The sequence below is a fragment of the Ovis aries genome, chromosome 8 (genome assembly GCF_016772045.2).
Source record: "Ovis aries strain OAR_USU_Benz2616 breed Rambouillet chromosome 8, ARS-UI_Ramb_v3.0, whole genome shotgun sequence".
Taxonomy (NCBI): domain Eukaryota; kingdom Metazoa; phylum Chordata; class Mammalia; order Artiodactyla; family Bovidae; genus Ovis; species Ovis aries.
In genome coordinates this window covers 88,342,716-88,369,412 of record NC_056061.1, presented here as the reverse complement: position 1 = coordinate 88,369,412, position 26,697 = coordinate 88,342,716, and the positions used below count along the sequence as shown (strand labels likewise).

General features: G+C 42.5%; 2 protein-coding genes across 5 annotated transcripts in view; one reads left to right on the top strand and one right to left on the bottom strand.

Moving 5' to 3' along the window:
- The window catches only part of PDE10A (phosphodiesterase 10A), a 581,099-nt gene that overhangs the window by 398,372 nt on the left and 156,030 nt on the right, over positions 1 to 26,697 (top strand). The window lies entirely within an intron of this gene.
- On the bottom strand, positions 13,181 to 13,959 carry LOC114116170 (syntaxin-7-like). The gene has a single exon (XM_042253704.2). The coding sequence runs from the start codon at positions 13,862 to 13,864 to the stop codon at positions 13,181 to 13,183; it is 684 nt and encodes a 227-aa protein (XP_042109638.1). The 5' UTR covers positions 13,865 to 13,959.

Here is a 26,697-nt window from a genome sequence, read left to right as displayed (position 1 = left end):
GATAACATCATGCAATGAAGGAAATAGACATCTTTCAAAAAGCTTTCAGATAATTACATGTTCAAATGTTTGAAAAGTAAAAAAGACAACTCAGTCTTCTGTGAGAATGTGCTTTAATTGACTTTTTCTGGTTTGGTGACCACATTGCACCAAAAATGGTTTCCTGGTTAATCTAAAAAATCTCCGCTCTGTGAAGCAACCCAATCTGGTGTAGGATTTCAGGACATTATTGAAGCAGAAGGATTAGAGTCTGATTTAGTTGATGGGACCACGGAAAGCCTTGAGAATCTGATGAGAGCTTGTTGACCTTTTTCGGGAAAATGCACAGGTGCTGAGGAATGCAGGATGCTACAGGCGCCTCTGGGGTTTCTGGACACCCTGGACCCCAGGTGTGCGGGGTTGATGGACCTCTGGTTGAGAAGCTTCTCCAGGTGCCAGGAGACGTCTGGGAGCATCTCTCAATCTAGACCACTTCTGTGACTCTGTTTCCTTTTAAATATAAAATTACCAACAGTAGTTTGTCTACCTGAAGTGGAAAATTATAATTTGAACCAGGATGGTTCATATTTCTGTTTTAGACAAGTATTCAATAGTTCATTACTAGATCATTAAAGATATTAGTTGAGCAGCAGATAAGTCAGGATTTGACTTGTCAAGCCTTTTACATTCACTGCTGTGAGAAAAAAGCGTGTCCACGGCTGGGGTGGTGACATCCGAGAGGACCGTTAAAGGTAAACCCCTGGACTGATAACCCGAGTGAAGATTGCTTAGGTCTTAAGGCCTTTCTTTGGGTTCCAAAATCACTGCAGGTGGTGACTGCAGCCATGAAATTAAAAGACGCTTATTCCTTGGAAGTAAACTTATGACCAACCTAGATAGCATATTAAAAAGCAGAGACATTACTTTGTCAACAAAGGTCCATCTAGTCAAGGCTATGGTTTGTCCAGTGGTAATGTATGGATGTGAGAGTTGGAGTATAAAGAAAGCTGAGTGCCGAGGAATTGATGCTTTTGAACTGTGGTGTTGGAGAAGACTCTTGAGAGTCCCTTGGACTGCAAGGAGATCCAACCAGTCCATCCTAAAGGAGATCAGTCCTGGGAGTTCATTGGAAAGACTGATGTCGAAGGTGAAACTCCAGTAGTTTGGCCACCTGATGTGAAGAGTTGACTCATTGGGGAAGACCCTGATGCTGGGAAAGATTGAGGGCAGGAGGAGAAGGGGCTGATGCTGGGAAAGATTGAGGGCAGGAGGAGAAGGGGATGACAGAGATGGTTGGATGGCATCACCGAATTGATGGACATGAGTTTGAGCAAGCTCTGGGAGTTGGTGATGGACAGGGAGGCCTGGCATGCTGCAGTCCATGGGGTCACAGAGTCGGACATGACTGAGCGACTGAACTGAACTGAAGTGACTGAGGCCTTTCTGTAGAGAACGTCTCTAGCAGCAGTTCTCTAGGGCTGCCCTCAAAGCTTCCACACACTGTGCAGCTTGGACGACAGAGATTGATGCTCTCCGAGTCCTGAGGGTCAGGAGTGCAGGATCAGGGTGTCAGCAGAGATGGTTCTGGGGAGGCTGTGAGGGAGCCTGCCCTGGACCCCTCTCCCAGCTTCTGGCGATTTGCAGGGAATCTTGGGCCTCCCTTGGCTTTGGCACCGTCCCCCTGACCTCTGCTTCCATTTTTACCCGCTGTTCCCCTCTGTGTGTGTCCGTGTCTTCACAGGGTGGTATTTTTATAAGGACACCGGTCCTGTTGGGTCAGGAGCCACCTCAATCCAGTGGGACCCCTTCTCAACTACTGACATCTCCCGCGACCCTCTTTCCAAATAAGGTCATATCCTGAGGTGCTACTGGAGGCAGCTAGGACTTGCATACGTGAATTTGGGGGATGCCATTCAAGGCACAGCCTTCCTTAAGTGATTTTTAATTGCCATAATGTCACAGGCCTTCTGTGTCACAGGCCTTCTTGAGATGGTGTCTAGGAGTCCTAAAGGTCGGATGTCGAGACATTTAGACCAGCGCTGTGTCAACATCCCCAGCTACATGTCTTCAGCACATCGCTGTCAGTGTAACCTGCCTGCACTTTTAAGAATCTCGGTGTTCTCCATTTTCTTAACTTCTTCCCTCTCTTCCTCCCTTTCTCTGATTTACGTTCCTCTTGAACTTCCACCTGTGGGAAAGCTCATCGCATCAGTTCTTTCAGGAGACACTCATTGTCAGCCTCAGCACTGCCGACGCTCTGTGCGGGTGGGTCTTAGTTGCGGGGCTGTTCAGAGCATTGCAAGATGTTTAGCGGCGTCTCTGGCGTATACCCACCAGATGCCGGTACAGCCCCTCCCCTGCACCGTGGCGAAGCAAACATCTCGACACACTGCTGAATGTCCTCCGGGGGATGAGTTTGCCGCCTGCTGAGAACCACTGACTTAAACTGTATGCCAAGTGTTGGGCCAGGTACTGGGTACAAAGATGACCAGCTCCTGTGCTCCAGTGGCTCAGGTCACCGACACTGGTTACACACCCAGGGCATGCAGGGCAGAGGGGACAGTGTGTCAGGGAAACTCAGGGTCAGGTTGAGGGAGGGCGAGAAGGGGGTGGAACCATCAGGGAATCTAGAAGCTAAAGTAAATGAGCAGCTTTTTCATACACATGGTGAAGGAACGTTCAGTTCAGTTCGTGGCTGGGTCATGTCCGATTCTTTGCGACCCCATGGACTGCATCACGCCAGTCTTCCCTTCCATCACCAACTCCCAGAGCTTGCTCAAACTCATGTCCATCGAGTCAGTGATGCCATCCAACCATCTCATCCTCTGTTGCCCCCTTCTCCTCCTGCCTTCACTCTTTCTCAGCATCAGGGGCTTTTCCAGTGAGTCAGTCTTCACATCAGGTGGCCAAAGGATTGGAGTTTCAGCTTCAGCCTGAGTCTTTGCAATGAATAGTCAGAACTGATTTCTTTTAGGACTGACTGGTTGGATCTCCTTGCAGTCCAAGGGACTCTCAAGAGTCTTCTCCGACACCACAGTTCAAAAGCATCAGTTCTTCGGCACTCAGCTTTCTTTATATTCCGACTCTCACATCCATACATGACTACTGAAAGAACCATAGCTTTGATTAGGCAGACCTTTGTTGGCTAGAAGAAATGTTAGCTGTCATTCTTAATGGTTAGACATTTTCTTTGGTATTCTCTATGTTTTTTTCATCTTTGTCTTAAATTGTAGTTAAAAAAATGTTTATCTGAAAGCTATTTTGAAGAAGAGCTAATACCAGTGCCCTTATGTTTTAGTGTAAAATATCAGTAGTTGGAAAATTGAGACCTTTCATTGATGTAAGAAGATCAGATTCATTCTTTTTCTTCATGGGTATAAATTTAATAACTGACTATATTTTATTTCTCCCTGATGCTACACCTTACATTTGAATGTAAATGCACACATTTGGTTTCTATCTTTAGAAATATTTCAAGCTTTGTAATTTTTTAATTATTAAATAAGAAGCAGCTACACTGCATGACTCTGATGCTGGGGAAGATTAGAGGCAGGAGGAGAAGGGGACGACAGAGATTGAGATGGTTGGATGGCATCACTGACTCAATGGACATGAGTTTGAGCAAACTTCAGGAGCTGGTGATGGACAAGGGGCTCTGGCGTGCTGCAGTCCATGGGGTCGCAAAGAGTCGGACAGGACCGAGCAACTGCACGAACTGATAGTGCATGTAGTAAAATGATGGCTGCTGTGCTGACTCAGTCATTTCTACGGGCAAGGAACAGCTTTGAGAGAGAACAGTCGCTTTTCCTGACAGTCTCAAAGAGGGAGATCGTGTCACTGTTGTTTTCATTGTATTTTTTAGTGCAGTTTCACTGGGAAATAGATTTTTATTTTGGAAATCTTTTAATCTGATATTATTAAATTTCATTATAATATTTAAATCATTTAATTTTAAAATGGAGTCTTGAAACAAAACACAGTGGCACTAAAATGTAACAAAAATGACTTCATACATGATTCATGAAAACTAGTTTTAATACTTCATAAAACTTTGTACGGAAGGACTTTCTGGGCTTACATATAGAATTGAAGTTAATACAGTTAATCTTTTATGCGTTCATGTCGGTGATTATTGGCCTAATTTCGTTTATCATGGTGAGCATAATGTTTCAGAGGAATTAAGACCTTGATATTCATAGGTATTAAAAGCTTAGCGCTGCAAGTCAGGCATTTTGAGTTTAATTGTCCTAAATGGACCTACTGATTTTTGTTTTGATTTTGTACTGAATTTGCAGATATAGTGTTAGAGCTCACAGGCTGCTTGCTCTGTTCTTCCAAACAGGGAAGTTATTGAAATATATGAGCATCCTACAGAACAGAGCAGAGGAACATGATGTTATATGTGTTTGTAAGATACAGGCTCAAATTTTTGTATTTAGATAAAGTCTTATTGAGCAACAAAACCAAAATTTGTAGACATAGAATAAAGAAATAATCTTTTCAAAATTGAACTTTGGGTGACTCCTTTGATATATGATATCTCTTATATTTTTAAACAATGAGCCTTCTGGAAGACAAAAATGGAGAACTTTTCTTACAGTTTTTTTTTTTTTTTCCTTCCTGAAAGAATGCTTGTGATTTCTCCTTCCATGAAGGATGTGAACCTTTTCCTCTGTCACTCTATTTTAAGAGATACTATAAAGACCATAGGCTTCCCTGGTGGCTCAGAGGTTAAAGCGTCTGCCTCCAATGCGGAAGACCTGGGTTCGATCCCTGGGTCAGGAAGATCCTCTGGAGAAGGAAATGGCAGTCCACTCCAGTATTCTTGCCTGGAGAATCCCATGGACGGAGAAGCCTAGTAGGTTACAGTCCATGGAGTTGCAAAGAGTCGGACACGACTGAGCGACTTCACCTCACCTCACCGTAAAGACCATATTGTACAGCAAGATTATGTGTACTTTTCGTATTTCTCTCCAAATGCATTTCTCTCACTTGTCAAAGAGGAACTTGTTAACTTTTTAAGATTTCATATTTATCGCTAGAAATATTCATTGTTTGGAGGTCAAATTTATTTCTCAAATAAAAATTCACTGACTTTAAAAGTGCTTCATTATTTATAGAATTTGGTAAATAATGGTTATAATTTGGCAATTATAAAAATATAATGCTAACATTCTGTGACTCCATAGTTCTTTAGATTATGCAAAAGTATGTATTCTCTTATGAATAAAATAAGTTAAATGAATTTTTGACAGTCTGCAGCAAATGCAGTTATTTCAATTTGTAAATAAAGGTTTGTGTCATAATTCACAGATTTACTTCTGAAATGCCAGAAACAATTTGTTATGCCGGGAAAAAAATGTAGCTCTTCTCTTTGACAGAAATAAATGATATGCTTTTGTTCTTTCCTTTTTCAGACATTTTCTTTCAGACTGTTTTATCCAAATTCCAGAGTCTTGTGTGATTTTAAACCAAGGCCTATTTTGAACGTATTTAAAAATCAGCTTATTATTTTTTTAAATTAGAAGTTGTTGAAAGACATGCACTCATCTTTCAACAGATAATCTGTTGGGTATTTATTATATGTCGGGCACTAAAGTAGTGAAGTAAAGAAAATTGGTATACTCACTATTGGCCCCGAAGGAAAAAATAAAGTAGAGAAGAGAGGTGTGTGTGTGTGTTTTGAGGGGCAGAGCTGGCAATTTCAGCAGCGGTGCCAGGGCGACCTCCCTGAGGACAGAGCCCGCGTGGACTGAAGTCTGGGAAGTGAAGCAGGCCTTTGGGGCGGCGGGGGAAGGCTCCCCAGGCGGCGGCGGCGCAGCGTCCTGGCTGCCTGAGCCACGCCGCGCGAGGGAAGCGCGCCAGGTGGGAGCTGCGCAGGCGAGGGCCAGGGGCTCTGCGGAGGGGCTCCTGCTGGCCATGCGGGAAGGCGTCTGAGCCCCGTGCCGGGTCGTGTCTGCCTCACATTTTCACAGCGTCGGGCTGTTGCCGTGTAGACGAGCATGAAGGCCGGCAGGGGCCGCGGCGGGGAGGCCGTCCGTGGCCCGTGCGCTGCGAGGCGAGGTGCCTCAGGCCGTGTCCAGAGCCCGGCCGGCGGGAGGAAGCGGCTCGGGGCTTCGGCCGACTGCGCTTAGTGGCCAGGGGCAGCTGGGGCTGAGTAGCGGGGTGCCTGCCTGGAGAGGAAGAGGTGATGGCAACCCTTAAGGAGAAGGTGTTGGAAAAGTCCTATTTTGGAAATGCATGGACGAAGCAATGTTAGGTAGACTGTCACAGCGTGAGTGTGTTGACTAATTTATGTGCTTGTAAGATGCACTGCTTCATTGGCAGCGTCTAACTCAGGCGTGTACGTCTTCTCTTTTTCATTTTCAAGATTGTTCTTGAAGTGTGTTCTCAAGACTCTAGGGCTTGAGTCTGTATAAATTTCTGTGTTGGTTTAGTGATTTCTTATTAAAAAAAACTATAAATCGATTTGGAGAGAATAAATGCCTTAACTGTACTGGGTCTTCTAATCCGTATGACATCATATATGATTTATTTGTGTCCTGTACTTATTTATTCTGGTAGTTTTGTGTAGGTTCTTTAGGAGTTTTTACCTACAAGGTTATGCGTGTTTGTGAATACAGACAGCTTCACATCTTTCTTTCCAATCTGTTTGCTTTTCCTTTTTTTTCTTGCGTGATTGCATTTTTCTTTTTTTGCATTGTTATGCGGACTGGAGCCTCCAGTACAACTTTGGAACAGAAGTGGCGAGAGCAGGCCTCTCTGTCTTATTCTGCGTCTTAGGAAAGGATTCAGATTTTCACCATGAACTGTGGTGTTTTTGCTGTCGATTTCTTTGTAGATGGCTTTTATCTGGTTGAGGACGTCTCCCTCTGTTTCTCCTTCGTTGAGAATTTACATCGTGAGTGGTGGTTGTATTTTGTCATGTAACTTTACCTGTATGGATTTAGGTAGTTGTGAGTTTTTTTGTACTTTATTCACTTGTCATATTATGTTAATTTGGTTTTGGATGTTATACAAACCTTACATTCCCAGGATAAGACCCTCTTGATTGTGATGCATATGACCTTTTACATGTTAATTGGATTTAATTTGCTAATATTTTATTCAGGATTTTTGCTCTACACTCATGAGGCACATTTCTGTCTGGTATCAGGGTAGAATGCCTCATAACATGGTGGGTAAATCTTCCCTCTTGACTTTGTATGGGATTGGTATTATTTTCTTCTTAAGTATTTTAGATAATTTGCTAGTGAAGCCATGCTTTTTTCCCAGTGATGTTGCTGACTGGCTAATGGTTCACAGGCTCTTCCTCCCTCAGGCGCTTCTTACAAACCCGCTGTGTCTGCTGATTGAGCCTCGTAACCACTTGTATCCTTACTCAATTAGGTATTTAACCCACTTTCAGACTTAAATTTATGATATTGGCCCACTTTTTTATGTTCATTGTTATATTAAAATTCGAGTAAATTAAAAATACTTTTCGGATAATATTATCCAACCAAGTGAGGGAATTTAAGATATTTGGATTGGGACTCTCTGCTGCTGTGGACTGAATTATGTTTCCCCAAAATCTGTATGTTGAACCCTAATCGTGAATGTGAGTGTATTTGGAGTAAGGATGTAGTTTAGGTTAAATGAGGTTGTAAGAATGTGCTCCTAATCCCATGGGATTGGTGTCCTGCAAGAGGGGATGCCAGGGAACTAACGTTCTCTCTCATTGTGTGAGGACCGCTGGAAGGGAGGCCTCTCCAGGAACCAAACCCTGAGAGGACCTTGACCTTGGGTTGCCCAGTCCCCAGAACTGTGGGCAAATAAAATCCTGTTGCTTAAGGTGCTCAGTCTGTGGTGTTCATATTTTGTTATAACAGCCCAAGCTGACTAATAAATCTTTATGCTACTGCTTTTGGAACATGTCTTCCTCAATGAGGTGCCATGTAACTGAATGGCTAATAGCGTCTTCTGTGTAGGCTCTTCAGGGAATCCTGGGTTGGATGCCTGTTCTGGTCTGCTGGGAGAGTTACAGTAGCTAGGAAAATGATCGTGAGCTTTCATAAACCATGGCGCCTCAGGAATGTCCTGCCACCAGATGGTGTGTTTCCTCAGAAGCATGCACATATTCCCCAGAACTGTTAGTGTCTTTTGGAGTTAATATGAGCTTGGGAAAGTAGTGATATACTTTTCTGAGTTTGTACTTCTGTTAAACAAACAAAAAATATGTTACAACTTTAACAATAGTTGACAGGTATGCTTTTTGTTAAACTGGTTATGGGTCACATAATTTGGGAACTCATACTCCTCTGAGCTTCCCTGGTGGCTCAGACGGTAAAGTGTCTGCCTGCAATGTGGGAGACTGGGGTTCGATCCCTGGAGAAGCAAATGGCAACCCACTCCAGTATTCTTGCCTGGAAAATCTCATGGACGGAGGAGGCTGGTCGGCTACAGTCCATGGGGTAGCAAAGAGTCAGACACGACTGAGCAACGTCACTATACTCCTCTACTTTAAAGGAGATTAATGTGAAAAATAATCCAACCTTCAAAGGTGAATTTACTATTTTTGCAGAAGAAATTGCTACAAATTTAATGATTTAAAATAATACTCATTTATTGGCTCACAGTGCTGTGGACCATTAGTCTGGTATTGGATAACTTTTTTTTTTTTTTTTGGTTCAGGGTGTCACCAGGCTAAAATTAAGGTGTTCACCAGGCTGAGTTCTCACCTGGAGGCTCTGGGGAGAGTTCAGCTTCCAAACTCAGTCTCATCATGGGCAGAATTCAGCTCCCTGTGGTGTTGGGACTGAGGCACCCATTCCCTTGCTGGTCGTCAGCTCAGCCTCTAGAGTTTGACTCATTCCTGGACATGTGCGTCTCCATCTTCAAGCCAGCAGTTGAGTTGGGTCTTTCTTCTGTTTGAATCTTGGACTTTCTCTTCTGCCACCAGCAGAGAAAATTATTTGCTCTTCAAAGTTTCATGTCATTAGGTCAGACACAACTGGATAATTGTCCTATTTTAAGGCAAGGAGATCCAACCAGTCCATTCTGAAGGAGATCAGCCCTGGGATTTCTTTGGAAGGAATGATGCTAAAGCTGAAACTCCAGTACTTTGGCCACCTCATGCGAAGAGTTGACTCATTGGAAAAGACTTTGATGCTGGGAGAGATTGGGGGCAGGAGGAGAAGGGGACAACAGAGGATGAGATGGCTGGATGGCATCACTGACTCGATGCACGTGAATCTGAGTGAACTCCGGGAGATGGTGATGGACAGGCAGGCCTGGCGTGCTGCGATTCATGGGGTTGCAAAGAATCGGACACGACTGAGCGACTGAACTGAACTGAAGGCCAATCTACAAAGTAACATTTGAATGCAGAGTTCCAAGGAACCACAAGGAGAAGATAAGAAAATCTTCCTCAGTGATCATTGCAAAGAATAGAGGAAAAGAATAGAATGGGAAAGACTAGAATCTCTTCAAGAAAATTAGAGATACCAAGGGAACATTTCATGCAAAGATGGGCTCAATAAAGGACAGAAATGGTATGGACCTAACAGAAGCAGAAGATATTAAGAAGAGGTGGCAAGAATACACAGAAGAACTGTACAAAAAAGATCTTCACGATCCAGATAATCACAATGGTGTGATCACTCACACTCATCTAGAGCCAGACATCCTGGAACGCAAAGTCACATGGGCCTTAGGAAGCATCACTACAAACAAAGTTAGTGGAGGTGATGGAATTCCAGGTGAGCTATTTCAAATCCTGAAAGATGATGCTGTGAAAGTGCTGCACTCAATATGCCAGCAAATTTGGAAATCTCAGCAGTGGCCACAGGACTGGAAAAGGTCAGTTTTCATTCCAATCCCAAAGAAAAGCAATGCCAAGGAATACTCAAACTCCCACACAATTGGACTCATCTCCGACTGAGTGACTTCACTTTCACTTTCACACACTAGCGAAGTAATGCTCAAAATTCTCCAAGCCAGGCTTCAACAATATATGAACCGTGAACTTCAAGATGTTCAAGCTGGATTTTAAAAAGGCAGAAGGAACCAGAGATCAAATTGCCAACATCCATTGGATCATCAAAAAAGCAAGAGAGTTCCAGAAAAACATCTACTTGTGCTTTATTGACTATGCCAAAGCCTTTGACTGTGTGGATCACAATAAACTGTGGAAAATTCTGAGAGAGATGGGAATACCAGACCACCTGACCTGCCTCCTAAGAAATCTGTATGCAGGTCAAGAAACAATAGTTAGAACTAGATATGGAACAACAGACTGGTTCCAGATAGGAAAAGGAGTATGTCAAGGCTGTATATTGTTAGCCTGCTTGTTTAACTTAAATGCAGAGTACATCATGAGAAATGTTGGACTGGATGAACCACAAGCTGGAATCAAGATTGCTGGGATAAATACCAATAACCTTAGATATTCAGATGACACCACACTTATGGCAGAAATCGAAGAAGAACTAAGGAGCCTCTTGGTGAAAGTAAAAGAGGAGAGTGAAAAAGTTGGCTTAAAGCTCAACATTCAGAAAACTAAGATCATGGCATCTGGTCCCATCACTTCATGGCAAATAGATGGGGAAACAATGGAAACAGTGACAGACTTTATTTTTTTGGGTTCTAAAATCACTGCAGATGGTGATTGCAGCCATGAAATTAAAAATCCCTTGTTCCTTGGAAGAAAGTTATGACCAACCTAGACAGCATATTAAAAAGCAGAGACATTACTTTGCCAACAAAGGTCCATCTAGTCAAAGCTGTGGTTTTTCCAGTAGTCATGTATGGATGTGAGAGTTGGACTACAAGAAAAGCTGAGTGCTGAAGAATTGATGCTTTTGAACTGTGGTGTTGGAGAAGACTCTTGACAGTACCTTGGACAGAAAGGAAATCCAACCAGTCCATCCTAAAGGAAATCAGTCATGAATATTCATTGAAAAGACTAATGCTGAAGCTGAAACTCCAATACTTTGGCCACCTGATGCGAAGAGCTGACTCATTTGAAAAGACCCTAATGCTGGGCAAGATTCAAGGTGGGAAGAGAAGGGGACGACAGAAGATGAGATGGTTGGATGGCATCATCGACTCAATGGACATGACTTTAAGTAAACTCCAGGAGTTGGTGATGGACAGGGAAGTCCATGGGGTTGCAAAGAGTCTGACTCGACTGAGTGACTGAACTGAACTGAATAATGTAACATAACTTACTCATGAGAGTAAAAATCCATTGTATTCACAGTCTGCAAGTTATGCAGGGTGTGTACACCAGAGAAAATCTTGGGGGCATCTTAGAGTTATGCCTGTCACTAAAGTGAATATGTCTGTGGTTTTGAATCTTGATATAAAGAAGGATAGATCCAAGTAATTACTATGCAATCCAGTTGACAGAAACCTATACATACATGTTTTACATTTTTCTAGAATGACTCATTCTTTCTAATGAGACAGTGTATAAGACAGTTTCCTTCCATGATTTAAAAAATAGTATAGGGATGGGAATGAGTGTTTCTGGTGGAATGCAGGATTTCTGAAACTCCTTATCCATTTGTAAATCTGTTATCAGTGTGAATGACTTCCAAGTGTCCACCTCTTAGCTTCTACAGAACTTCCTTCTTCTGAGCTGCAGATTTATATTTCCTGCTTTTTTCCTGGAAATCACCATGTAGGTATTCTGATAGACAGCTGCAATTTAGCACATCCCAAACCATTTTCTTTTCCGCAAATCTTTCACTGCTGCTGCTGCTGCTAAGTCGCTTCAATCATGTCCGACTCTGTGCGACCCCATAGATGGCAACCCACCAGGCTCCCCCGTCCCTGGGATTCTCCAGGCAAGGACACTGGAGTGGGTTGCCATTTCCTTCTCCTAACTTCTGTATTTCATATGAGTGTCCATTACCTAAGCCAGAAGCGGTGGAGTCACCTTTGACAAATCCTATTGTTTCACTTCTTTTTTTATTTTTATTTTTTTTAAATTTTTTTATTTTTTTTCACTTTTAAAATCATCTTTATTTTGCTTGCAAAGATACAATTTACTTAGTTACTTAATATTTTATTTGTTCCCATCTGAAGTCTCATAGCTTGCCATGTAAAACATTGCCTTCACTATCAAACTGCTATGTAAGAACATTATAAAATACAAACTATAAAGATGATCTTCTTTATAGTATACAGATTAGTGCATTAAAACAACATTGATTTAAAAAGGCAAGTGAGTTAATTGGCAAACATCCAATTCATTTGCTAATGTAGGATGGTACAAAATTATATGCAAAGGAAACCCAGAATTTTAAGTGTTAGGTGCCCAAAAACAATAACAATCATTATTCTATAGGACAAAAGGAAGGTAATTAATTTTCCATCATAACAGCTGTGGAGATACACAGCAGAATAAATTTGGGGTCTTTAGAATTCTAACACAATAGGTACCGATTTGTCATACTCTTCCTCCAGATCACATTAAACATTTATACTGACAACACAGTTCCTTGTAAAGGAACGTCAGGCTCAACAGAACCTATATAAAAACAACCTATCCTTAGCATTTTACTAGGCAATCTACAATAAATGCTTACTATCTACACATCAGGAGTGAAAGATATACTAGGAAGTTATTCACTGACTTCACTGAGAATCAACAAGGGTCTTAAGAGAAAAACAAAGATAAAAGTTAAATAGACAACTTATGCTGCTGTGAACCAGGAAAACAACAAAATACCAAACACAGACATATATGTTACTTTTGAAAGTTACTGACAATGTTTCCTCTGCTGGCACAAATCAAAATTAAATTGAAGATCTGTAATCAAAGTGACACAAACATGGGTGCATGTTACATTGTGATGGGAAGGTGCACACAGAAAATACACATACACACACCTTTAAATTTACTAATTTCCAAAAGCTAAGTCAACAGGATAAATAAATTATAGATGAAAGGCAAATACAATGTGGGCAGAATAGTTATTAGATTGAAAAGCATGCCAGCAGTGATATACAGGAAAACTTTCAGCATTAGAAAATATAAGATTTAATCCAAAGAAAACTTTCTTCCAAATAAAAATAACAGAGTATGGGAACCATCCTTTAGGCAACTGCTTTAAAAGAATATAATAAAAAAAACCCACCATGATTAAAGGAATCTTCCTACATAATTTACATAATGTAGTGCAGTAGTGTGCTCCTTTATCATCTTAGCCTTTCACTCCCCATATGATGAGACCGATAATTGCTGGACGTGCACCTCGGCATTTTCCACGTTGGCTTCTATGCTATCTATTACATCTCCTTGCTCATGAATCATCATTCCCAAATCTTTAAATATTTCGTTAATATCCATAATATCAGCTTCGAGTTGTCTGATAGAAGACTCTCTCTCCTGAATAAGGCGCAGGTCGTCCTCTGTAATTTCTTCATCCTGCAACTGAGCTTGAGGCTGAGTTTGGCTTTCCCAGGATACAAGATTCCTTTCTTTTGAGCTCTCCTCAGGAAAACCACCAGATACTCTGGAGCTGGCTCTTACTCGAGCAACAAATTCTTTCTCTCTCTCGGCAGCCTGCCTCTGCACCTTCTGAAAGTTTGTCAGCGATGCTGTGAATTCAGCCACTAAGCGATCCTTCTGTATTTTCCTTTGACGCTGGTCACTGGGGGTGGTGGGCAGAGATCCAAACTCTTTAATGTACTTATCTGTTTCTTTGGCAAGCTGGTTCGTATACTGCTGCTTTTGCTGGAGCTGTTGCCTCAATTCAGGTGAATCTTGAGGTGTTCCAAGTTGATTCAGAGTCCTCTGTATTTCCGCGGAGCATTGTATGATCTTCTGGATGTTGGAAGAGATACGCTGGGCCAACTGGGCGGGGTCACCACCAACGCCTGGAGTGTAAGACATGGTTGATTTGCTTGTTCACTAATTTCATCAGCTGTTGGTGAGCAGTGCAGTTCTGAGCCCCCAGCTACGATTCTCAGCTGATGGGTGGTGGCGCTGGAACCTTCACTTCTTTTTTTAAATATCACTAGTTTCTGTTGACTGACATTACCTGACATTAAACAGAATTTTAAAACTCTATAAGGTTAAGGATGTTGTTTGTTTATTGTGTTTATCAACCACATAGATATGCCTGGTTCATAACAGTCACTCAGTTATGGGCTTCCCTGGTGGCTCAGAGGTTAAAGCATCTGCCTCCAATGCAGAAGACCTGGGTTCCATCCTTGGGTCGGGAAGATCCCCTGGAGAAGGGAATGGCAACCCACTCCAGTACTCTTGCCTGGAGAATCCCATGGAGGGAGGAGCCTGGTAGGCTACACAGTCCATGGGGTCGCAAAGAGTCGGACACAACTGAGCGACTTCACTTCACTTCAGTAAACATTTATTGAGTGAATAAATGAATCTCAGTGTTCTAGAATTCATCTGAGCCAAACTCTGCTCAGTTAGTGGACTGTCTCAACCATGAAGCATGGTTATCTGTCTGACTATGCATCTTCCAACTTGTTTTTGAATTTCTAGATTCACCCTAAAACACAATAGAATGCCTGACAGAGTAAGACTTTAATAATGTTTTTAAATGAATTGCATTGAATAGAGGTGTATAAATAGTGATTTACTTTATAGAGAACATGTAGAAAATACCATTTCTGGATCGAGTTGTTATGAAAATAATTAAGAAGCTCAAGTTTTTTAGGAAAGAAAGGAAACGCATGTCTTTAAGTCATTTTAAGAAAGATTTTATATTGGATTTTTTGTTTCAAATATGTAGGTAAATACTTGATTTTAAAAAAATCTTCTTTGACAAGTAAAAAGGGATGGTTTATAGAAATCCCTAAGAGATGGGCTTCTGTGTACTTTCACTTTTATAACATGATTGTTTTAAACTGAGATAAATGAAAGGGCTGATGTGAATACTTAAAAATGTATTTCACCAGGGTTTTAAGTGACCATAGGAAATTACAGCTGTTGCTAGTCTTACATAAATCCCCGTTTTATAAGAGTGAACAGTGAAGTTATTAATTAAAAGTTTACCTGTATATTTATTATATCAGTCTCTTTTTTGTATTTCTCTTTTCTCCTTTATTCTTTTTTGTTATACCAGATTAAATTGCATCACAGGAAATCTATTTTCATTCCTTTCCATATATTTTAAAGTTTTTTTAAAACATTATATGCTACTATTAATATGAGGTTTATTTCTGTGGGAGCATTTATTAATTTTTTAACATTTTCAATCCAATGCTTTACTGAAAATCTCAGTATATCGTGGTAAATTTTGCTGTTTTCTTGTCTTGTTGCTTTAAATGTGTAGGTTGTACTTGCCCTTTGGCAGCTGAAGTGTCTGTCCAGAGTCGTCATATGTATTGTGGGAAAGAGCAGAATGTGTTTATTTAGTATTAGGTTTATCTCTTGCCTGACATTTGAGAAGCCACTTTCCCTTTCAGGTGACAGGATTTGATCTTAGCCATGTGATTAACGCTGTTAATACCTTGTGAGGCATATTAGTGACATACTGATTCTCCCTGCTACTTTCCAGAGTCCTGACTACTCAGTCCTTGTGCCTTTAATCCAAACCAGCTTCCCCAACTCTTGAGCCATTTGAGCTGTGTCAGCATCCCATCTGAGCTGTCTTCAAAGCCAAAGCAGTGAACTCTCTTGGGTTACTTCTGTTTTTCTCTCTCGGCTGCTTACTCCTTTCCTATTTTCTTTGCCCGTCTTCTGGTTCGTTGACCACTTCCTTCAGGACAGCTCTGAGTCTGCTCACAGATGTGTCTTCAGCTGAGTTTTTAACCCTTTGCACACTGTGCCGTGTCCTGTATACTTGCCCATGGCCTCCCTTGTTCCTCTGACTTGCCACTGCGTAACCAGCACGATCCTGCCTCTGTTAGCCATTCCTGCATGATCCTGCCTGGAAACTCTCAGATTAGACCTGTTTGGCTCCTTTGAGGTCAGTATTCAAATGCACTTTTTAGTTAACACGGTGGCAGCTAGACGTTTTATCGATTTGATTTAAGAACTCATGGGTAGGTGTAAAATGTGTTACTATTCTGAAACACACCTAGATGAAATGTTCCTTAAATATAGGTAAATACAGGTTTTGTGAACTCGAATTACATTTAAACAGTAGCATAATTAGATATCTGTAAAAATCTTAAGTCTCATAATGCTTCTTGATGGAAAGGTGCCCACTGTTTCAATGAAGGTGGACGTTACTGGATAATTTTCCATTAGTAACATACTGTACGTGCAGCTCTTCCCATGCGTCGTATCCCCGTGGGGTCAGGGCAGCTGTCGCCGCCGTGTCTGTTAGTGAGCACAGTGAGGCCTAGGAGTTGTAGCAACTTGCTTGTGCCTGAGCTTATGGTGACTCAGAACCTGGAGGACCAAGATGCCCCACCAGGTTACTCTGAATTTCTAGCTGAACTTGAGTTAAAGAGGTGAGAGTCGTGAACCCTCTACGCTGCATAGCCTATGGCTGGGGGTCTGCTTCCGTGTTAGGCTTCACTTTGGTACTGTCATTTTCTGAGTCATGAGAAGGGTAAAGGTTTGCATTGTGATGCTTACTCGTGTAATTCTACTCCAAAGTCATTGTTTTCCTCTTTGTCTTATCACCTTGAGCAACTTAATAAAAATTTGGCTTTCTCAATTCAAGAAACTCTCATAGATAACCCTCGGCTAAGGGAAAACATGTAATTTCACTTTGATTTAGAAATACAGCAGTGTGGGATTTGCCTTCTGATAAATGCAAATTACAAATGATGGAAACAATGTCTTCTCTGCAGCCAAGTCACCCTCCCCAGGCTGTGAATTCACTTGGAATGAGTAATCAGTTATGTAGGTCAAAATCCTAGTGGTATATTCAATTAAGTTTCATTTAATGACTCCTTTTTAGGTCATAGACAAATCTTCTTTCAGCAAGAAAGAAGATTCTTACCTGGGTGGAATAAATTATTTAGGTTATACAAATAGATAATTAGAATGCAAGAATAATTATTATAGAACATTTAAAATTTTCCGCAGCTTTATGGAAGTATTGTAGATGTATATGCATCCTTAAGGTTCACAACATGATGACTTCAGATACTTATATATTGAGAAAATATTACCACAATCAGGTCAGTTAAGACCTCCATCCCCTCACTTAATTACCTTTGTGTGTGTGTGTGTGTTGGTAACTTTTAAGATCTACTCTCAACAGCTTTTATGTGTATAATACAGCACTGTTAAGTATAGTCCCAACACTGTCTGTTAGATCCCCAAGATTTATTCACTGTTTAATCTCATAGTTGAAAGTTTGTGACCAGTGACCAAAGGGCTTCCCTGGTGGCTCAGATGGAAGAATCTGCCTGCAATGCTGGAGACCCAGATTCTATCCCTGGGTCGACAAGATCCCCTGGAGAAGGGACTACCAACCCACTCCAGTATTCTTGCCTGGACAATCCCATGGAAAGAAGAGCCTGGCAGGCTAAAGTCCGTGGCGTTGCAAAGGGTCGAACACGACTGAGTGACTAACACACATACGGGAGATGAGTGACCAACATCTCCCATAGCCCCCAGCTACAAGCCCCTGGCAACCGCCAACACTTGCCCTGTGAGTCTGATTTATTTAGATTCCGTATGCAAGTGGAATCATATAGGATTAGTCTTTCTCTGTCTTGCATATTTGATGCAGCACGATGTCTTCAAGTTCCATCCATGTCGCCACAGAGGCAGGCTCTGTTTGCTTTTTATGGCTGAATAATATTCCATTGTGTGTGTGTGTGTGTGTGTGTGTGTGTGTGTTGTGTGTGTGATCCTTTTTCTCCATTCGTTTGAGGTAGACCCTAAGGTTGTCCCATGATTTGGTCATTATGAATAGTGCTGCAAAGACGACGATGAACTAGGACTAAAATCATGTGGCCCAGCAAGCCTGTTGTGGACTCACGCCTTGAGAAAACCATGACTCAGAGAGACACACGTGCTCCAGCGTTCATTGTAGCGCTGTTTACAACAGTCAGGGCATAAAAACAAGCTAGACGGCCGCCGACAGGTGAGTGGCTGAAGAAGCTGTGGTACATGCCTGGGATGGAACACCACTCAGCCAGAAAAAGGAATGAACTGGAGTCAGTTCTAGAGGGGTGGATGAACCTAGAGCTTATTATACAGAGAAATAAGCTAGAAAGAAAGAGAAAAACAAATACCATGCATTATTAATGCATAGATATGGAATCTAGGAAAATGGCACTAATGAACCTGTTTGCAGGGGAGGAATAGAGATACGGACAGAGAGAACAGACTTGTGGACCCAGAGGGGGAAGAAGGGATGAATTCAGAGAGGGACGCTGAAACATGCCCGTGACCAAATGCAAGCGAGGCCGCTAGCAAGAAGTTGCTGTGTGACACAGGAAATTCACTGGTGCCCTCTGACAACTTAGAGGCGTGGGATAGGGTGGGTCAGGACGCAGGCTCAAAAGCGGGGGGACACATGTATACTTACGGCTGATTCACACTGTCGTATGGTAGAAAGCAATACAGCATTGTAAAGCAATGATCCTGCAATTAAAAATTTTTTAAAAAAATTGTTCTAATGGATCTGTGTAAAAAAAGGCAGCACAGATATATCTCTTCTTCTTCATTTTTATGTCAATACCCTGTGGCTTTCAGGATATAAGTTCCCTGACCTGAGACCCAACCTGTGCCCCTGGATAGAAGCAGGGAGTCCTAACCACTGGACTGCCAGGGAGTCCCCCAGATACGTCTCTTAAAGATAGCGGTTTTATCTCCTTCAGATACATACCCAGGAGTGCGACTGCTGGATCGTGCGAGTTCAGTTTTTAACTTTTCGAGGAACCTTCATACTGGTTTCCATGCTGGCTGCACCAGTCTGCATTCCCACCAACAGTGCACAAGTACAATCACCTTCCCTCTTGTCGTGTTGATAACAGCCAAACCAACAGGCTGAGGTGACGCTTCACTGTGCTTTAGATTTTCATTCACCTGATTATTAGTGATGTTTGGTACCTTTGTATGTATTCATCTATTCATCCTTTGTATGTCTTCTGTGGAAAAATGTCTATTCAGGTCCTACACTCATTTTTTAATTGGATTTTTTTTTTTTTGCCACTGAGGTGGATGAATTCCTCTTATGTTGTGGATGCCAACCATTTATCAGATGGATGTTTTTCTCTCGTTCTGTAGGTGCCTTTTGGTTTGGCTGATGGTTTCCAATGTTCAGAAGCTTCCTAGTTGGCTGCAGTTCCCCCTTTTCTATTTTTGCTCTTGTCGCTCGTGTCGTCCAGAACGACGTTGCCAACATCACATCAAGGAGCGTTCACCTGTGTGTTCCTCTAGAAGTTTTGTTATTTCCCATCTCCTGTTTAAGTCTTAACTCAATCTTGAGTTAATTCATGAGTGGTGTGAGATAGGGGTCCCCTTCAATTCTCCTGCATGTGGTCATGCAACTTTCCCCACACTGTTCACCTAAGAGACTGTCTTTTCCCCACTGAGTCTTCTTGACTCTCTCATCAAATATTAGTTGACTCCATATGTGAAGGTTTATATCTGGGCTCTTGTTTCTGTCTCATTGGTCTGTCTGTCTATTTGTCAGTGAGTGGGTGTTCAGTCATGTTTGACTCTTTGCCGCACTGTGGACTGCAGACCCCCAGGCTCCTCTGTCCGTGGGATTTTCCAGGCAAGAATACTGGAGGAGGTTGCCAGTTCCTTCTCTAGGGGATCTTCCCAACCCAGGGATCAAACCTGTACTTCCCGCATCTCCTGCATTGCAGGTGGATGCTCTATGGCTGAGCTGCCCAGGAAGCCTTATATGTCAGTACCATACTGTTTTTATTACTCTGACTTTGAAATAACACTTCTAATCAGGGATTGTGGTGTCTCCAGCTTTATTGTTCTCTATCAACTTTGCCTGGGCTCGTTGGGAGTGGGTCCCATGAATTTTAGGGTTTTCTGTGAAAAGTGACATGGCGTTCATTTTCACTCTGCTCCCTGTTTTTCCTTTTTGGTTAAAAAGAATGGTATCATTCCCTATGGGGTTTGACAGAAGTCCAAAAAAGCATCTCGCCTGTTCATTTTTGTTATAATTTTCGGGTCATTTTATTGATGCTGAAAACCAATTACGTCTCTTACTGGGTAATCTCTATGCACTGTGTATACGGGACTGTGCCTTTTTAAATAAAGAAGCCCAAAGGAAATGAATGTTAGCGCTCACTGCCCGCTTCCCTTATTTGATAAATGGAAGAAGGAACTGCTCTGTAAGTCTTTATGTTTATGAGCTCATGTACACCAATATGTTGTGGGGAAGAATTTTGACTTAAAAGGTTCATATTATAGTATATACAGGGATCTATTTCCAGACTTGGAGCTTCATTAGAGGTGGATTGAAGGGTGTCTTAATTAGAAAAGCATGTTTGGATAATAATAATAAAAAATTCTCATTTTTCAGAAAACAGTATATTTAAGCTGTTTCAGTGGGAAAAGAAACAGGACAGTAGTGTGAAAGAAACGAATCTCATCCGGTGTCAGGGAGGAGGAGTGGGGGTCTCGGGCCGCTGAGAGGTGGGGCCCCTCGCTGGGACACTTGCTTTCCGACCTGGGTGCCTGTGTGATCTTGCAGGACTGGGCACAGTTTCCAGCCGCGTGGCTGCATGTCTGCGATGTCTGTGCATTCATTTATTATTGTTGATGGTCCCTGTGCTGGGGATTCCCAAGGCTGCTTCTAAGCTCAGTGATTTGCTGGGGCTCCGGGATGCATAGTCATGCTTACGGTCAAGACTTCTTAAGGCAGGAGAGGGTGCAGTGCCGAACCAGCGGAGGGGGCGGTGCACAGGGTGAAGACCAGGGGATCTGGCAGGAGTCCTCCCCCAGAGTCACACAGGGCGCGTCTGATCACCCCCATTAATGACTGTGATGGCGCGTGTGCAATACTGCTGACTAGGGAGACTCACTAGAGATTCAGCACTGGTGTTCTTGCTGTGGGCTCCTCACATAGGCACGCTCTGCCTGCAGCTGTCCAGAATACAGACTCCCAGAATGAAAGCAGGTGTTTGGCATAAATCCCACTGCACAAGCATTCTGGGCCCAGCAGCTCACTGGCAACACGCTCCAAGCCAAGTTCTCTAGTGCCAGCCAAAGACCAAGCCTGCAGGCAGACCCTCAGAGCAGGCTCAGGTGGGTGTGTCGTCTGTCCTGCTTGTGGCCAGGACCTCGCTCCGAGGACAGTGGAGAGTGACACAGGCCAGCTACTGCCCTCGTGGAGCTCGTCGTCTACCCGCAGAGGCTGGAGTCCAATAACAGAACAATGAGAAAATAGAGTTCAGCTTGGGATGGATGATGTGGAGTGAGAGAGAGCTGTAGAGCAGTGGAGTGAACGTAGAGCGTGTGGTCAGGGCAGTTATCTCTGAGAAAACTGCTTTTCCATCAGCTAAATGTCTCACTTAGACAAGTCGTGAAAGGGCAGACTCCAGAGGAGACGGCGGATGGGGAAGGGCTCCAGAGGAGACGGCGGATGGGGAAGGGCTGGGCACGTTTGAGGAAATGAAGGAAGCATGGGGAAAAATGGGGTCTCAAATTAGACTTACTTTCAGGTCTAACCGGTGGTTCCAAGTGGTTCCTGCTCCGGCGATTTCTTCCTGCCTTCGTGTCAAAGTCCAAGGTTTAGCGTCAGGTTTCTCAGTCTAGAATCTGAAGTGAAGTGTGTCTATGGTTCCGATTTGGGAGATAGCAGTGGTCAGTAGCAATCCCACTAAAGCATAATAAGCTCAGGGCGAGTGTCAAGAACAGGAGGCAGCGGGCTTTAGGTGGGCTCCCGGGCTTGTAGTCTTGTCCAGCCTGGACGGTTGCTTCCGCGGCGCTCACTGTTGGCTTTCAAGCTGCTCTGTGTCTGTTTTCCTTTCTTATAGTGTTGGTGCTAAGATGCATTATTCAACCAATTTTTGTTGAGCGTTTACTCTGTGCCAGGCACATGATGCCCTGGATTATTAGTCCTCAGTTCAGTTCAGTGGCTCAGTCGTGTCCGACTCTTTGTGACCCCATGGACTGCAGCACGCCAGGCCTCCCCGTCCATCACCAACTCCCGGAGCTTACTCAAACTCATGTCCATTGAGTTGGTGACGCCATCCAACCATCTCATCCTCTGTCATCTCCTTCTCCTCTTGCCTTCAATCTTTCCCAGCATCAGGGTCTTTACAAATGAGTCAGTTCTTCAAATCAGGTGGCCAAAGTATTGGAGATTCAACGTAAGCCTCAGTCCTTCCAGTGAATATTCAGGGTTGATTTCCTTCAGAATGGACTGGTTGGATCTCCTTTTAGTCCAAGGGACTCTCAAGAGTCTTCTGCAACACCACAGTTCAAAAGCATCAATTCTTCGGTGCTCAACTTTCTTTACAGTCCAACTCATATCCATACATGACTACTGGAAAAACCATAGCTTTGACTAGATGGACCTTTGTTTGCAAAGTAATGTCTTTGCTTTTTAATATGATGTCTAGATAGGTTATAATTTTTCTTCCAAGGAGCAAGTGTCTTTTAATTTCATGGCTGCAGTCACCATCTGCAGTGATTTTAGAGCCCAAAAAAGTAAAATCTGCCACTGTTTCTGTTGTTTTCCCATCTATTTGCCATGAAGTGATGGGACCAGATGCTATGATCTTAGTTTTCTGAATGCTGAGTTTTAAGCCAACTTTTATCATACCCTGTATAATACCCTGGAATTACATACTGAGAAGTGTTGTGGGGAGGGGCAGACAGTGACTAACTGATGCTCTAGCTGTTGTATCTTTCTATTAAGCAAGGAGATCACGTGGTTGGAGTAGAGATGGGAGAGAGAGAGAGAGATAGAGAGAGAGATACTCAGGAGGGGGAAAGTGTACAAAGCTGAGTGCAGGATTCAGAAGGCCCATTTGCCTGACATTAAGCTCATTCCTCTGCTAAATTGCGCTTCATTTTGGCTAAAGAAGGTGGTGCATTAGTTCAGTTCAGTTCAGTCGCTCAGTCGTGTCCGACTCTTTGTGACCCCATGAACTGCAGCACATCAGGCCTCCCTGTCCATCACCATCTCCAAGAGTTCACTCAAACTCATGTCCATCGAGTCGGTGATGCCATCCAGCCATCTCATCCTCTGTCGTCCCCTTCTCCTCCTGTCCCCAGTCCCTCCCAGCATCAGAGTCTTTTCTAATGAGTCAACTCTTCATATGAGGTGGCCAAAGTACTGGAGTTTCAGCTTTAGCATCATTCCTTCCAAAGAACACCCAGGACTGATCTCCTTCAGAATGGACTGGTTGGATCTCCTTGCAGTCCAAGGGACTCTCAAGAGTCTTCTCCAACACCACAGTTCAAAAGCATCAATTCTTTGGCGCTCAGCCTTCTTCACAGTCCAACTCTCACATCCGTACATGACTACTGGAAAAACCATAGCCTTGACTAAACGGACCTTTGTTGGCAAAGTAATGTCTCTGCTTTTGAATATGCTATCTGGGTTGGTCATAACTTTCCTTCCAAGGAGTAAGTGTCTTTTAATTTCATGGCTGCAGTTACCATCTGCAGTGATTTTGGAGTCCAGAAAAATAAAGTCTGCCACTGTTTCCCCATCAATTTCCCATGAAGTGATGGGACCAGATGCCATGATCTCCGTTTTCTGAATGTTGAGCTTTAACCCAACTTTTTCACTCTCCTCGACATGTATATTCAACCCAGGAGAATGAGCACCTGCAACTTGTGCGTACACACTTACACACACAGCCTTTAGCAAAGCCTTGCCGTTGAGCAGTGTGACCACCCACTGCTGCTGAGCATGACATGAGATACCTTGTTTTCTTTTAACTTGACAGATGTTGTTCCCCTACATTTAGAAAGTTTACGTCTTAAAACATATGTTTTCAATGGTCTTTTTAAAAACATACGTGTTTATTGATTTGGTTGTGCTCAGTCTTGGCGGTGGCACAGACTCTCTCATTGTGGCGTGGGCCCTGCAGCGTGTGCCTGGGTGGTTGAGGCCCGCAGGCTCGGTTGCTCTGCGGCACATGGTGTCTTCTCGGTCTGGGATCCACCCCATGTCCTGTGCGCTGCAAGCTGGGTTCTCAACCACCGGACCACCAGGAAAGCCCACGCATTGTCTTTTGAAGAGTTAATAGTGTCCACCAAGAATCATGTGTTCTCTCAGCTAATCATGTGTCATTGTTCGCGACTCCTCATGGTGACACGTGTTTCAGCCCTGTCTTAGCTCAGGTTGTTCTTGACGATTGAATGATCACAGTGCAATGTTTAATAGCATGAGAAGTTTTTTCTTTTCTTTACTTTTCTTTTTCTGGTTGCTTATTTTTAATCCAAAGCTATCTAACAGTTGAATGAAGACTTTAAGAAGCTTAGAATTATTTACTTATTCTTTACACCTGGAGTAAGTATATGGGAAAATATGAAGTTGAGACAATTATTGTGACGAATCAGAGAAAAGATTATTAGTAATATATACCTTAGAATTTTGAAATATATAGTTTCTTCTAATCCAGTTGAGGTTAGCTACTCAACTAACTCTATTGAGTTGGATAATGGGGCAGGAGAAGACTTGAAGGTAAGACACCCTGCCTCAGAGAAAAGAGTTCTTTTAAGACAGAGCAGAGCTGAGTTAGGGTAGCATAAGGGCATTATGGGGAGAAAGAAATGGCAACCCACTCCAGTGTTCTTGCCTGGAGAATCCCAGGGACTGGGGAGCCTGGTGGGCTGCCATCTGTGCAGTCGCACAGAGTCGGACACGACTGAGGCGACTTAGCAGCAGCAGCAGCAGAAGGGCGCTGTGAAATAGGGGCTCAGGAGCAGGGGTGGGCGGGGGAGGGTGCTGGGCTCCTGCCATGCGGTTTCCACTGCTTTTGCAAAAAGAGTACAGACAAATAATATAGATTTTATCTGCAAATTAAGATAGCAGAGTTAATACTTGAAAAATTGAGGGTTTTTTTTTTCCTATTTCTAGCAATAGATCCTTCAGTACTTGTAATTAATTTAAAAGTATCCCTCTGAGAAAAACAGTAGTCCTTCAGCCTCTGATTTGAAGGGGATTTTCTAATTTTAATGAATCTTAAAGTGGCAAGATTCCAGAATTTAAAAAAATTCTCCAGCAGGTAGATACCCATTTTTAGAATAACAGTTTGTCATAAAGACACATTTATAGATACCATCAGAGGTAAACCTAAATGTGTATTGAGTCAGTGACATAATTAGAGAAGAACATTCCAAGAAACTTTAAAATGCAGTAGCTTGTACATTTCTTGTGAGATATCTGGGCTTCCCTGGTGGCTCAATGGCAAAGCTTCCACCTGCAGTGCAGGAGATGCAAGAGACACAGGTTTGATCCCTGAGTTGAAAAGATCCCCTGGAGGAGGGCATGGCAACCCACTCAAGTATTCTTGCCTGGAGATCCCATGGACAGAGGAGCCTAGTGGGCTACAGTCCATGGGGTCGCAAAGAGTCAGACATGACTGAGCGACTGAGCATGCATGCATGGGCTCCTAGTAGTAAAATGTTTAGTTCTTCACCTACAGGAGAAAGCTACTGAACCAACTCATTGTAAAAACTGGTCAATAAAGGGGAACAAATTAAGCATGTATCCTGTCTTATGGCAATGAACTAACCAAATAGTCGATGAGGTGAAGTTTCTTTCTGTATTATTGTATTAGTCAGTTTTTTGGATTGTAACTACTCTATTAGATAGTGGAATCTCGTTTTTGTTTAACTCACTAGTGACAAATGGTCATCTTTTCATATTCTTATTTGCCATATCTGTATCTTCCTTTGACAGAGTGTCCACTCTTTGACTCATTTATAATTGTGTTTTTTTTCTTGTTAAGTTTTAAGCATTCTTTGTATATCTCAGATAGAGTTCCTTTATCTGATATGTAATTTGGCAAATAGGACTTGTACATATAATATGCACCAAGATGAAATGAGGTGACAGTGAGTCAATTATGACTTTACATTTTCAGCCTGAGTTTCTGGAAGAATGGAGAATAATAGTAACAGGAAAAAAGAGTTAAAATCACTTTGGGAATAAGTGGGAAGGAGATGACTCACATGGTTTTGAGTCAAGATGGAGCTTGAGGTGATGGAAGAATTTCCAAACTAGAGATCAAAAATATACTAAGATTCTTGATTCAGATTTTGCTGCCATCATTGTAGATTATTGTAGAGAAAGCGGAGGTGAAGAGCAAATAGAAAGTTAGGATAGGAACCATATTATGTCACAAAAGTGATACAAGGAAGCTTTAAGAAGGAATCAAATGTTGAAGTAGTTCCATTTCTATGGGCATAATCAGAGTGGGAACATTACTTTGTTTTCTTGAGGTCAGATCAGTTCTCAGCTTACTTCTATTCTGTGCCTTTTGTATCTGGAGACTCTAACCTGCTTTGTCGAGAGAGCTCTCTCTTACTTTAATGAGTCTCATATCTTTCAGTACCTTACAGAATTTCTCAAATTGGATTTTACATCCCTGAGGCTCTTTGCAGGGTGAACATGGACTGGGTCTTGTTTCTTTATTAATCTAATTCAACTACATAATTATGTATAAGAGATCTATATCATTTAAATCAAGTGCTTAACTAATCGTTGAATTCATTGAAATAAATCATTTGCTTTCTCAGTAATACCATTCTGTTGTGGAATCATGCAGTTGTGACTTAGTCCCCAGCAGAATTAATTAATACGTATAAGTTCTGTGCCTTGCCTGGTGCTGCAGGCATGTAGCCTGTTCTCTGAA

Coding starts and splice junctions, on each gene's coding strand:
- LOC114116170 (XM_042253704.2), bottom strand. CDS start 13,864: ATGTCTTACACTCCAGGCGTTGGTGGTGACCCCGCCCAGTTGGCCCAG.